Source organism: Arachis ipaensis, chromosome B3, assembly GCF_059453495.1.
Source record: "Arachis ipaensis isolate K30076 ecotype BB chromosome B3, ASM5945349v1, whole genome shotgun sequence".
In the NCBI taxonomy this organism is placed as follows: domain Eukaryota; kingdom Viridiplantae; phylum Streptophyta; class Magnoliopsida; order Fabales; family Fabaceae; genus Arachis; species Arachis ipaensis.
This window is the reverse complement of record NC_142438.1, coordinates 112,226,048-112,240,665: the sequence shown is the minus strand read 5'-3', so window position 1 is coordinate 112,240,665 and position 14,618 is coordinate 112,226,048. Positions and strand designations below refer to the sequence as shown.

General features: G+C 34.5%; 1 protein-coding gene across 2 annotated transcripts; it reads left to right on the top strand.

The window, feature by feature from the left end:
• Window positions 1–12,370: 12,370 nt before the first annotated feature.
• LOC107630762 (putative polygalacturonase) lies at window positions 12,371–14,606 on the top strand. Of its 2 annotated transcripts, XM_016333987.2 has the most exons (6): window positions 12,371–12,508; window positions 12,630–12,971; window positions 13,047–13,167; window positions 13,261–13,435; window positions 13,563–13,633; window positions 13,720–14,606. In XM_016333987.2, the coding sequence occupies exons 2-6, from the start codon at window positions 12,633–12,635 to the stop codon at window positions 14,424–14,426; spliced, it is 1,413 nt and encodes a 470-aa protein (XP_016189473.1). In that variant the 5' UTR covers window positions 12,371–12,508; window positions 12,630–12,632; the 3' UTR covers window positions 14,427–14,606. The 2 variants fall into 2 exon arrangements, with proteins under 2 accessions (XP_016189473.1, XP_088364820.1); XM_088508694.1 differs by lacking the exon at window positions 12,371–12,508 and having other exon boundaries at window positions 12,595–12,971.
• The last annotated feature ends 12 nt before the right edge of the window (window positions 14,607–14,618 follow it).

The following is a 14,618-nucleotide window of genomic DNA, read 5'->3' as shown; positions in this document are numbered from 1 at the left end:
TTGCCACCTTCGGACCCCCTAACACTGCACCTGCCATACTTCCATCTACTAAGGTTTTCTCCGTTGTACCACCATTTTTATCAACTGGCGAGTTCTGCAGGGAGGAAGGCCGAGGACGCTTCCGTAGAGAAATTCCACGACGTGCAGGAGTTCTGCGCGATGGAGATGGCGCAATTTCATGTTTTTCTCGCTTCCCCATCCTAATGCCAATTGATTTGCCTCCATCACTATGCAAATTGGGCCTTGGAACCCTTCTCGAACCATACTTGTGCTGCTTTCCATCTTGGTCCTTCAAACCTAATAACTGGCCCATTGTGAATTTTCCCTTACGCAGCACATGTTGCCAGCCCTCTCCATCATCCATGCATGCCTCATTAACATGACCATCAGGAACGTGAGGAGCCAATGATTCCATAACCACATCCTTTCCTTTAACAACTCCTAATTTCTCACCCAAATTACGAGAATTCTCACCCAAATTACGAGCTTCTGATTCAGCCTCTTTATGAAGCTCATGATTGTTGTGTGGCACTAGTATCGGAACTTCATTATTTTTCCATCACCAAAGGAATTTCTGTTTCCTTCCAAGGACTCCTTCTCCATGCACAACGATTTATCATGCCCATACCGTGCACAAGTAGCACAAATCAACTCTAAACTCTCGTACTCCACTTCATGAGTCACACCCTCCACTATAATATGTTTGATTACAGGCAACCCAAGATTAATTTGAACACAAGCTCGGTCATATTTTCCTCTTTCTGCAAGCTTAGTGGCCAAATCTACTTTCACCGGAACCCCTATTGCAGAAGCAATTCGCAGCATTGCTTGTTCCTGGTAGCACCAAATTGGAAGTCTCGATACTCGAATCCATACCAGCGTTGATCCAAAGGATTTTTCGCATGGCCTAAAATCCACATCCCATGGTTTACTGCAACATAGTGTCCGTCTATCAACCACGGGCCACCAAGAATGACTTTCTCATGATCCGCAGCAACATCAAATTTAACCAAAAAATACCCAAACCCCATATCCAACAAATCAAACCCTCCTTTGATGCGCCATACTATCCGAAGCTTATGCATGAGAGCCGTATAGCCATAATGCTTATCCAGCACCTTGATCACGATGGCTTCCTTATAAGGTTCAACTAGACAGCTCTTTGCCTCCTTAGTAAAACTGACACTTGGTGGGCGAGAATCACCCTACTTACCTGTCACCGTCGCGATACCATCCCCAGATAAAGACCCTACTAATGCAAAGGCCTTAGACTTTTCTGCACCAATGACTTTATCTCTAAAAGAGACTTTGGATGGCTTTTCTAACCCTCTCGAGAAGAACCCTCCTTAACACCGGATACACACCCACCCACGCTCTCCCCCTTATCTCTTCCGATGGCATGGCCATCTTCCTCACCGTATTTCACCCTCAACCGCTCGCCCCCCGCTCTCTCCTTCTCTCATTCTCCTTGAGTACGGAGTACGTACTCTTTCTCTGCAACACCAACGGCAAAAGCACTCTGCTGGACCGATACTGACACTGAAAGACGAAAGCTAGGGGAACGAATGGGATTAGATACCCCAGTAGTCCTAACCGTAAACGATGGATACTAGACTAACTTCACAGTTACATGATATTATTATTGATTATTTTAAAATAGTAATTACATGGCTAACAGACCATGTAATTACTATTTTAAAATAATCAATAATGTCATATAACTATAAAGTTAGCTAAATCATCAGCTATGTTAGCTTAGTCACATAAGCATTTTTTGATAACGAAGATCGTGATCAATTGATGTTTGGATATTTTTGTCAAATTTTTAAATTTTTTGAAATTTAATGTCTTTTGCGTCTTTCAAGAGTGTTTCTGTTAGCGTCAAAAATTTTCATGTACCAATTTGGTAGTTAATTCTAAAATAAATAAAGTTAATAACTAAAAAAAATAAAAAAAATGTTTAAAAATTATGTAATTATTTTTATTTTTTTAATACTAATCAGTTTTTATTTAATAAAAAATAAAAGAAAAAACTACCAAAAGTACCCATGAAGTTTACAAACGCTGACAAAAGTACCCATAAACTAAGAAAATTAATGTTGTACCCATGAAAGATGGGTTTCGTACGACAAAAATATCCAAACCCTAATTTTTTGTTAATTTTTTAATAAAATTCTCAAACTACCCTACCCTAACCCCATTCTACCGTCACTCCCTCTCTTCTCTTCTTCTTCTCTCCTCACTTATCCCTCTCTCAAAAACCCTCACAGAATCACAGAACTCTCCTCCTACCTCTTCATTGTCGTCCGCCACCCACTTACTCCATTACCGCCAATCTCTTCCCCTCTCACTACTTCTCCCTCTCACTATTAAGGTGACTATAACACCTTTATCGCACGCCTGTGACCCAACCTGAGGAGAATGTCGCCGTGGCGCACCTGTTGCAGCCGAGGAAAACGTCGTCGTGGCACGTCTGACCCAGCCGAGGAGAATACTGTCGTCGCACACCTGAGAAGAGAGAGGGGTCGTGGTGCTCTTGCATGCAAAAAGCGGGTTTGGTAAAGAGAAATCAGAGAAGAAAGGGAGGCGGCACTGTGGATGGAGGTTCTGCCATTGACGATGTTACAGTCGGCGAAGAAAAAGGTATTTCTTTTTTTAAAACATTTTATTTTATTTTTATTCTTTTCAGAAATTGATTTAGTTACTATTAAAATGATACTGTTCTATTTTTTTAAAATCTGCTTCTATTATTTATGAAGGCTGAGATTGATTTACAGAAGATCCAGTTGATGGCTACTTCTACTTCTGATTTTTGCTGAAATAAATTTTAAATTGGATGAATGAATTTGTTGATTTTTTATGGTTGATGGCTGTTTCTACTTCTAGTTTTGCTAAAGTGAATTGAAATTGGATGAATGGATTTGAAAATTTTTATGTTTTAAGTATTTTTTTGGTGTTTGATTAATTTGGTTTGGGTATGGATTATAAACTTATGAGTAATCGGTTGAGGTCCGATCCTCTACCACCACCACACTACCATTGATTTCGGTCTGGTTTATTGTAGGACTAGTTTTGGACTCCATGGCAAGAGTTGGTGCAAATTGAGTTATGAAAGGTTAAAAAAGTGAGTTGAGGTTGAGTGTAGGGTAGTTTAGGAATTTTATTAAAAAATCAACAAAAAATTATGATTTGGATACTTTTGTCATACGAAACCCATCTTTCATGGGTACAACGTTAATTTTCTTAGTTTATGGGTACTTTTAGCGTTCGTAAACTTTATGGGTACTTTTGGTAGTTTTTCCAAAATAAAATAACATTAACTTTGGTCCGGTGGCCAATCCGTCCCGCGCGGCTAAAACTTGTAAATTTAATGGTGTAGATTTGGTGAGATTTTTTTAGCAATTTTAAACAAATAGATCCTCGTCCAATTTTATTGTATCTCATGTCGGTCCCTATCTAATTTGAAATTGTCAATGCAACTCATAACGAACAGTTCACCACTTAACGATCTATATAGACATTTACTATTAGCCTCTAACATTGACTCGGTAAAAAAATTGTATTGTCCCAAAACTTACAAGAACAGAGACTGATTTGAGATTTTTAATTTTTTAGAAGTCGTTTTGTCCATCGAGATAAAGGCCAAAAATCAAAATAAGTGTTTACTTTATTGAATTAGATCTTTCATCTATGATTTTTGTATTGCATCAAACATATTTCTATTAATAATATCAAATGTACTTTTGTTTTTTAAATTTGTAGTCTATAATATAAAATATAAAATTTTAAATTTTAAATTTTAAATTTTAAAAAATAATCATAATTTTGTATATATTACAACACTCAAATCTTATCATTTTTCTGTATTGGAATGGACTAATGTGTTGCAATAAAAATAATAAATCTTTATTCTATTAAGTAAGATTAACTGCATAAATTAAAGGAATCATTATATCTTATTATATATTATATCTATAATAAAATTATTGATACATAAATCTTTTATGCAGAAATAGATCTTCATATAGATAATAGGGGCCATGACCCCTAAAATATTAAAAATTATATATATATATATATATATATATATATATATATATTAATATGAGTTTCATCGTTAATTTAGTTAATTAACTAAAGTTAAATTTTTTTTCATTGAGTTTGTGAATTCAAATTTTATTTGCAATAATTTTCTAATGATAGTCTTTTATATATTTTTGTTTTTTAGTTTTATAATTTTTTAGAAATTAAGAGTAAATTCTTTTTAAAATAACATTGAAATATGCTATATATTTTTTATTTTTAAAATAAATTTATTACATTAATATTTTTTTTAATTTATTTTATAATTTTTAAATAACTGAATTTGACTAATAAGTATTACGTTTATAAAAATTAGAAACAAAAGGAATATTTTTATGAAAAAATTAAAAATTGAACTTTTAATGAATTTATTTATACATGAAAAAATTTCTTAATCAAACTTTTATTTAATTTTTCTATCATTATATATTGTGTTAAAAGAACTTTTGGCCTTCCCAATATTATTTTTCAAGCCCCGCCATCGCTTTTATGACAACTTGAATTATGATCCAAATCCTTTTAAAAAAATATATAATAAATTAAACCCGATATATGCAGGAAAGTAGGAAACAAAAAACAATGTACCGCAGCAATACCAAATGACTTTATCCTCTGAATAGGGGTGAACAGGGTGCATATGATCCGGTCCGGTTTGAAGGTTTGGTTCGGTTCTGAAAATTTTAAAGACTAATTTGGTATAATTTTATTGGGTTTAAAGTCGGGTAAGGGTCTTAAAAAAAGATCTGATCATTATTTCGGATTGAATCTGAGCCATAGTTCGGGTCACCCGAAGTCGGTCTGGTGGTCCGGTCATCATACACAATTAATATTTTATATTATTAATGATGGATCATGATTATTCTTATGTGGAATTTAAGTATTGTAAATCTTAATATTTTGTGTTATTAGTCATTATAAGACTATAAGTTAATGTTTTATGTTTAGAATGCATAAGACTTTAGACTAATGCATAATATTGTGTTATTTGTATTAATTTAAATATTTAGTATTATTAGACAATATTATTATTGATTGTGGTTATACTTTAGTATTGATTGTGGTTATGCTTTAATTTTGAAGAATGGTTTGGTTCTTGTTATATTTTTCTAAATGAATTTTACCATGTTAAATAATGGTTGGAGTCTTGGAAATTTGGATATTTTTACATGCTAGCTTACAAGAATGTATCAACGTAATGTAATGTTAACGGCCCGGTTTTCACCCGATATAATTGTGGCCCGAAAGTGTATTGGTTTCATCGAGTCTAGGGTCGGGTTTGGGTCTAATAAATAGACCCGGTGTATATTTCGGGTCGGGTCTGGGTCACATCAAACCCGGCTTCACCTGACCCATGTGCACCTCTACCTTTGAAAAACAGGTACCCATGCACAGGGACAAACATCCGGGCCTCCGCCCTTCAACTTTTTAAAAAAAAATTAATAGTAATAAATTATTAAATATAATTTAAAAGATTTTTAAAATTTATTTAATATTTAGTTTAATATAAATAAAAATTTAGCTTAATTTAAATATTAATAATTTTTAATATTTAAAAAAAATAAATAACAATATTAAAAAAATCTAAAAAATATTATTATTAATATTTTTTAATTAAATAAAATTTTTCAAATCTTATAAAAGTAGATTTATTTTCTTCTTGTGAGCATCCTTCTTAATTCATTTGATATTAATTTTTTCTGTTTTAACTATTATAACTAGGAGATCTTTTTCAGCGATAAATATTGTAAAAAATAACTCATAAATAAAATAAAAGGTTAATTTCTTGTTAATTATCTTTTATTTATATTAAAAAAATTGCTAAAAAATTTGACACAGATTCTATTATTAATAAATTTTATGATACGAAGAATCGACCACTTCGCTAATAAAAAGCACATACATATCTTTTGTACTTTAAAATTATTCTCTATCGATATATTTTTGTAATACATTTTACATTATATAATTTTTATATAATCTTTTAATATTATATATATTATTAACCCCTCCAAAATAATATTTCTGGATCCATTCCTGCCCATACATTAAAAGGCTCCTCCAAATATTCTATCTTACTATAAGACTATGTGCAGCTTTGCTCAGCTATGATGAACCAGGTCTACCTGGGCTTTTGAGATCTTCGGTAAAAATTTATCCTAATTTTTATTTATAACTTATTTGTTATAAAAATAATTTTATATTAACTTTTATATTATAAATAATAAATAAAAATTTAAAATATTTTTTTAATTAAAAAAATTATTTTTAATTGTTATAATAATTCTATTTAATTAATTAATTAAAATAATTAAAATTAATATAATTATTTTTTTATAATAATATGATTTAAATTTACAAATTTAAAAATAATTTATTATTAAAAATATTAATATTTAAAAAAATTCATATATAATAATAATATCTAATATATTATTTGAGATTAAACTAATTTATAAAATTATTTAATATAATAAAACATCTAAAAATTATTTTGTAATATGTAATAATTAAAATTATTTTTTATGTACACAAATTTATTAATATAATCTTTTTTATTAATTATGATTTAAATTATTAATATAAATTTTTAATTAAATAAAGATATAATTATTTAAATAATAATTAATTAAATAATAAAATTATAATTAATTTATTAAAAATTATATTAAATAATTATTATAATTATTAATTAATTAATTATAATTTAATATAATTATTTATTTTAAAGATATTATTGGATATTATAAATTTCTCTAAAAAGCTCAAAACAGAGGGACTAGTTTTCTTTTTTCCAACGGTTGGGACTGTATTGTATCAAAAATAAAAAAAGAAATGAAATCTTGGAGAATTCATGCATTGGAGGGGTTTTGATCCCCTCTATATTCAACCCAAAATAAAGATGTACAAGGCTTCAATGCCCTGATTCAGAAGTCAGCACAAAAAATTTTTGGTTAACGACATTTTTTTTTCAGATAAATTAGATAACTTCTAATTTTAAAAAAAATTATACCATTTAAACTATAGTTTATTTATAGCATGTTGTTTGTTTGATACATATTCCTACTAGGAAAGAACTAGAAGGAAGAAACAATGGCCTAGAAGAACTCTGACCCAAAAATAAAATGAAACAATAGCATTAAAAAAAAATTGGGTATGTAACGCAAAGATATGGCAACTCATTTTCTCCTATTTAACCAAAAAAACATACATTATTCAAGACCCAGTCCAATTGAAAACATGGCCCAAAAGAAGTATATTTTTTTGGTTTAATTTTATTAATTTTTGGGCAAAATAAACGATTAAATCAAATGAAAGACCAAATTACACAATTTTACCAGATTGAAAAATGTTATTTAGATATTCTAAAAGCACACTCTTATGTAATTCGAATGAGTCTCATTCGAATTAGACAAATCAACACTAATTCGAATTAGTAGTGATGCTTGTAATTTGAATTTAGCCAATTCGAATTATGCATGCATGTAATCTTAGGGTAGTTCCAACCTGGGTGATTCGAATTATGCATGAAATGACGTCCCTAGTAATTTGAATGAGTCTGTTTCGATTTATATATATATAATTCGAAATTGACTACTTCGAATTATCAAGCTCCCGACGTGTACAAATATGGTGTGAACATGAATTCCTCCCATTAGAGTGAAACACAATGGCTAGTAAGGAGAGTTTTTTAGTGTTGGTGCACTATAGAAGGTCGATTAAGAAAAAAATACGTTATGGTATTAAATTTACTGATAAAGATCCTCTCAGTATTTTTCTAAAACCTACAACTAGTTTCGCTCACTTTCTAAATTCTATAAAACAGAAACTGGGGTTGCAAGGCGTGAAACAGGTTGAGAAGTTATTCTATCGCATTCCGATTTCAGGACACCTGAACTGTTGGCAAAGCTTGTAGATGTGGTCTCTAGTTCATGTGGTTCAAACCGGAATATCCAAACTCCAGCAACGGCAGTCTGTTCTAGTTCAAGACCTGTTGGTGCATCATCCGTGCCTGTGATTGCACCTCAAGAAATGGTGGTTGCCTCCCCGTCCTTCGCAGTTGATCTCAACCGCAGTGGTGACAGAGAAGTTCGTATTATTGATAGGGCGCCGATTTCATTACAGCGTATTGCACCGGATAGTATAGACGATGCATTGCCAGATGAAGATGATGCTGATGATGTGGAGCCAAACATCATTGCCGATGATAGCGGTGATGACATAGCAGCAAGTAATCCAGCTGGGGCTGGCGGAGCGTTCAGCTCAGAGACTCAGTAGTACCCCCCGCACTTTTCATCTTTGGACTTGGATGTCATGAGACAGGAGGGGGTTCCTGGTGAACCTATTGGATTTGGTGCCAGAGATACTCAGGGTGCCGGAGGTCTATCAGAGTTTCAGATTGGTCAGCAGTTTCAGGATAAAGAGGAGGTCGTATTAAGCGTGAAGACATATAGCATCCGATGTGGGGTACAATGCAAAGTGGTGGAGCCTGATTATCGCAAGTACCTTGGGAAGTGTACGGAATTTGGCAACGGGTGCACATGGTTGATTAGGATCAGTCTCCGCCAGCATAGAGGTATTTGGGAGGTAAAATGGTACAATGGACCTCATACTTGTCTGGCCACGTCGATCTCGAGCGATCACATTAGTCTTAATTATCATGTGATCTCGGTCTTCATACTGCCAATGGTTAGAGCTGATGCAGCCGTCTGTATCAAGGTACTGCTGAATGCGACAGAGGCACATTTCGAGTTTAGGCCGACTTATAGGAGGGTTTGGTTGGCCAAGCAGAAGGCCGTGGCACAGATTTACGGAGATTGGGATGAGTCATACAATGAGTTGCCGCGATGGGTCGTAGGTGTGCAGATGACGATGCTTGGTAGTGTTGCAGTGTTGAGGACGAGTCCTGTGTGAGTGGGTGGGCAGATAGACGACTCGCAAGCCTATTTGCACCGGCTTTTTTGGACATTCCCACCGTGTATTGAGGCATTCTGGCATTGCAAGCTGTTGGTCAATATCGACGGGACCCACCTATACGGCAAATACGGGGTTACGTTGCTAGTTGCGATTGCACAAGACGGGAACTCCAACATCCTACCTATTGCATTTGCACTCGTGGAGGGTGACAATGCTGAGTCCTTGTCGTTTTTCCTAACACTTAATAATTGTGACAAATAAAGCATTTGAATATAATAGTACCTCGAAGCCAAAGGTCAGCCGAATGTATCATATCCAGCGGTCTAAATTCAGAAAACCGCCAGAAGATCCATGACTGAAGCAGCTGTAATGGTCCGGCTAACTTCACCACGTGTCTATTCGTCATGCGGCACATGCACCGGTATAACCATGAGAGAGCAGCTGATTCCTAGTTGTACCCACCCATGTCTTCAAGCTTGGCTACGTATGGCAGCCACCTAATGTGAATGCGAGTACCAGACTTATCACCAAATAGCTGAGTCCCAAATAGCATCATGATATAGGCTCGGGCATACTTTCCAACAGTGGGCTCATTGGCACCATCAGGAAGCTCTCCGAATGTCTCCTGGAACTAGCTACACTTCACTGCGAACTTCTGGATGCAATTCGCAGGAGGCAATACACCCAGTAGCTCCTTAAACCACGCCTAAGCTAGACGACCACCCTCGATGTACATCTGAAAATCTGTCAGGCAACCACTAACATAATGTCCATCGATCGGCAGCCCTAACTAGTACGCCACGTCCTGTATTGCAACGCGAAAATTTTTGTGAAAATCTTTACCGACATTTTTCCTCCGTCATGCACCCCCACCATATTTACTACTCAAATTCTTCTACTTATTTGTAATCACTATCCAAATTAAAACTTTCTCTGTCGAATCTCTATAAACTAATAAATCACTAATACAACAACTCTATCTAACTTAACAACTCTAGATAATGACTAGCATTATAATAAAAAAAATGTGCTCACTAACCTTTTCATTGATGACACCAGCTATACGAGCCACTCCATCTAGACAATAAAGCCGGTCCAGATTGTCCCCCATCAACAGAATATTCGAATGTTGAGTACTTTCTTGCAGTTTCAGAATGGTGTTTTCTCTGGAATTTGGTGGGACAGGGGGTTGAATTTGTGGTTCAAATGAGCTGAACTCGAACTATATTTATAGGGCATTCATTGGTAATTCGAATGAGACCAATTCGAATTACCTTGGGCTGTTCCTTGGTAGTAATTCGAATTAGTCCACTTCGAATTAGTATACTATGGGCAAATCGAAGCACATTGTTTCGAATTACCATATGCTCAAAACAGGGTGAAATTCGAATTGGTTCAATTCGAATTAGTGGGGTATTCATGTGCATGCATAGTTCGATTCAGCATCATTCGAATTAGTAGTACATTTCGTCCATACATAATTCGAATTACACTGCTTCGAATTAGTATTGGATTCTATAATTCGAATGGGTCTTATTCGAATTACATACAAAAGTACACTTGGTAGATCCTTGTAACATTTTTTGTTTTGGTAGATATGTATAATATTGGCCTTCAATTGGTTTATATATGCATTTTGTCAATATATTATAGTGTTATTTTTTATTTAAAATAATTTATTTTTGTGTAAATATTATATAATATTTATTAAATTCAATCTCTAAATAAAATATTATTAATTTTATTATATAAAATTTATACACTAATTATGTATAGAATCAATATACTTTAACTCGGTTTTACATCTTTAAAATATTTGAGTTGGATTTAGATTTAATTGGTTTCGACTCTATGCTAATGCCCTTTGACTAAAAAGTAAAAACAGAAAGACAGAATGACCTATCATTGACCAAAAGATTAAAACATTTTGTTGCATTATTTATCATTGTAGTTGTTGTTCCAAGAAAAAAAAAATAATACTAAAAGGCTAGCAAAAATATATTATTGGGTTTGTAAACTAAAAATATTGGGTTGATAGTGTTTTTTGGAAATGAAATTCTATTTCATTTTGAGGTAGCTAACCTCATCGCTTTATTTTGATTTTTCTTAGTGAATTTTAACTCGCAAAGTCAGTTACCTTTCAAGTTTCAACATTATTACTACTTGACCAAAAAACAAAAGGGGTTTAAACGGTTAATTTCTTTTTTCTCGCTTTGAAAAGACGTGCTAATAATCCTTTCTTTAAGGGGCAAATTGCACGGGCTATGCTTCTTTGTTGAGGCGAGAGGTCCAACCATTTTTGTTCCAAGAAATTGAAGAGAGGCTCGTGAAGAGTTAGCCATGGCAACATCAGCATCATGGGGTAGTCTTTGGCTCTTTGCGATTACTTAAATTCACGGGATGGATGTTAATTATTTAATTATTTGATTTGGTGATGTATGTGACTAATAATAGTATGCAGTTATGCACATTGCGACAAGGTTCCGTGACAATTCCGGGCCCTCCTTGCCATGGCTAATTAGTAATATTTTAATAAAATAAAATAATCGTTCTTTTGGATTAAATTAATTAAATAATGGTACTATTTCCCAACCAATACCCATAATTGGGCAAGGCCAAGGGAATCTTAATCTATTACTACTTCAAGCATTAGTAAATAAGACAGGAACATACACTAGTGCATCCACAGCATATTTCCACTCAATTTAGCATAATTATATGAAACTTGTGAAGGTTAATGGTGGGTTGGTGTGCGAGGTATTGGGCACCATTGAAATGGATATAGAGGGAGATAAGTGATGTGTGTCCATTTTTTAATTGGTGGGAAGATAAGGCACGCACCAATTGAAGACACACTAGGACTAGGACTAGGGCATGCCCACTCCACTCTTGTAACAGATCAGAGGCAACACACAAGCTATAGTGAGTGGGGTACAAGGGAACCACAACCACATGTCAAAGAGTACAAAGACTGAAATGGCCTTGTAATAATGCCATTTTTTCTTCTATATCCATTCACACCTAATCCAATGAGCAGATGAAAAATTAGACTTGGATTCTTATAATGTGAATCATAAACAAAATTTTATGACGATGAAATTGTTGTTCACACGAAACATTTCTCGGAATCATAAGAGTCAGACTAGTCAGTTATGAAGCCCAATAATTTTAAAGTCTTCCAAAAAAAAAAAAAAAAGAAAGCTTTCACATGCATTCTATAACTTAGTAATTTCCTACTACGATATGTAACTGTAGATCCAGTAATTCCGTTATGTATTCCTCTCAAACTCTTTTACCCTATCAATCATGTGCCAACATAAAAGAAAACCATATCAACTGATCACATGAGAAATAAGAAATGTGATTTATGGGACCGGGAAGCATAAATGAAAGTGACATAGTTAATGCCCTATAACAATGTCACTAATATATACACCTAGAATGTCTTTCTATGTAAACATACCAACATCTAAAGTCTAAACTCGGCATCTGTTCTCCGAGAAAACCTCAGGTACAATAACAATAACAAATTCGTTTCTCTCTTCTATGTTTCTTTCTTAGCATTAGGAATCAAAGCATGTTGATTCGTTTTGTTGAATGCATATAAACTGTTTGAAATGTGAATTTGTCAGGTCATGGATACATTGTTATTGTTACTACTAGTTCTTATGGTTGCCCCACCATGCCTAAACATGGTAGAGAGTCGCAAGGCTCCAATTTCGGACTACTTTGAGTACAGTGCTGTTAACTGCAGAGCTTACAGTGCATCGCTCACAGATTTTGGTGGTGTTGGGGATGGAACAACTTTGAACACAAAGGCTTTTCAATCAGCCATAGATCATATGAGCCAGTTCTCATCAACTGGAGGCTCTCAACTCTTTGTTCCTCCAGGAAGATGGTTAACCGGTAGCTTCAATCTCACTAGCCACTTCACTCTATTCCTACACCAAGATGCTGTCATCCTTGCCTCTCAGGTATATGATATGCAATATGTTTTTCTTTTTAACTGTTTCAATTTTATGTTTGTACTATTGAAACTTTGGTATTAGGATGAGAGTGACTGGCCACTCATTGATCCCTTGCCGTCTTATGGCCGAGGGAGGGATGCGCAAGGTGGAAGGTATAGCAGTCTAATTTTTGGAACCAACCTTACAGATGTGATCATCACTGGTAATGAACTCAAAAGATATTCTAGGAATTTAAAGTCTAGTCCAACTTAAAGAATTTCCTTCTTCTAATGATTGATTTCAAATTTATTTGCAGGGGACAATGGTACAATAGATGGACAAGGCGATGTTTGGTGGAAAAAATTCCACAAGGGGGATCTCAGTTATACTAGGCCGTACCTTATTGAAATAATGTATTCAGAGAATGTTCAGATATCTCATCTAACTTTGGTCAATTCTCCTTCATGGAATGTTCATCCTGTATATAGCAGGTTCATCATTTCCCCTCTTCTCCTTTTTCTATTTTCAATATTGAATTAATAATCACCATTCACCAACACTGGAAACATCAGGCAGGGCAAGCTCACTATAATTTCTAATATATGAATTTGAATGCAGCAATATTGTTGTTCAAGGCATCACAATACTTGCTCCAGTTAATTCACCAAATACTGATGGAATCAACCCTGGTATGTTCAGCTAACACCTACATAACTTCCTCAATATGGCAATATTAACACACTAAAACTAAGGTTTCAGAATGCTTATGATGCAGACTCATGCACAAACACAAGAATTGAGGACTGCTACATTGTTTCTGGGGATGATTGTGTGGCGGTTAAGAGTGGTTGGGATGAGTATGGTATAGCATATGGAATGCCAACGAAACAACTAGCAATCCGGCGCCTGACATGCATTTCACCAACCAGCGCTGTGATAGCATTGGGGAGTGAAATGTCCGGTGGGATTGAGGATGTGAGGGCTGAGGACATTGTAGCCATCAACTCAGAATCAGGTGTTAGGATCAAAACTGCTGTCGGAAGAGGAGGCTATGTTAAGGACATATATGTGAGAAGGATGACTATGAATACCATGAGATGGGCATTTTGGATGACAGGAAATTATGGTTCTCATGCTGACAACAACTATGATCCCAATGCACTTCCTCTCATTCAAAACATCAATTACCGGGACATGGTTGCTCAGAATGTGACTATGGCAGCAAGATTGGAGGGTATATCCAATGCTCCATTCACTGGCATATGTATATCCAATGTGACTATTCAACTATCAAAGAAACCTTACAAAGTTCAATGGAATTGCACCAATGTGGCTGGGATTTCTAGTGGTGTGACTCCAGAGCCATGTATGCTGTTGCCAGATCAGGGACCGGAGAAGATTGGGGTATGTACCTTCCCAGAAGATGGTTTGCCCATAGATGATGTCAAGTTCCAAACTTGCACTTATGCAAGGCATTTATGACTTATGACAGTGTAAAAGGAATAACCATACTTCATCAGAACAATGCAAATTGACAAACACAACAATGAAAATTTACATGTTTTTATTATCTGCTTCTGAAACTCACTGATTGTATTCACTCACTTCGCAGAATAAAAAAACCGGTAAAAGCTTAAATAACATATGATCCTTTTCATTGTAGTGCTGCATTCA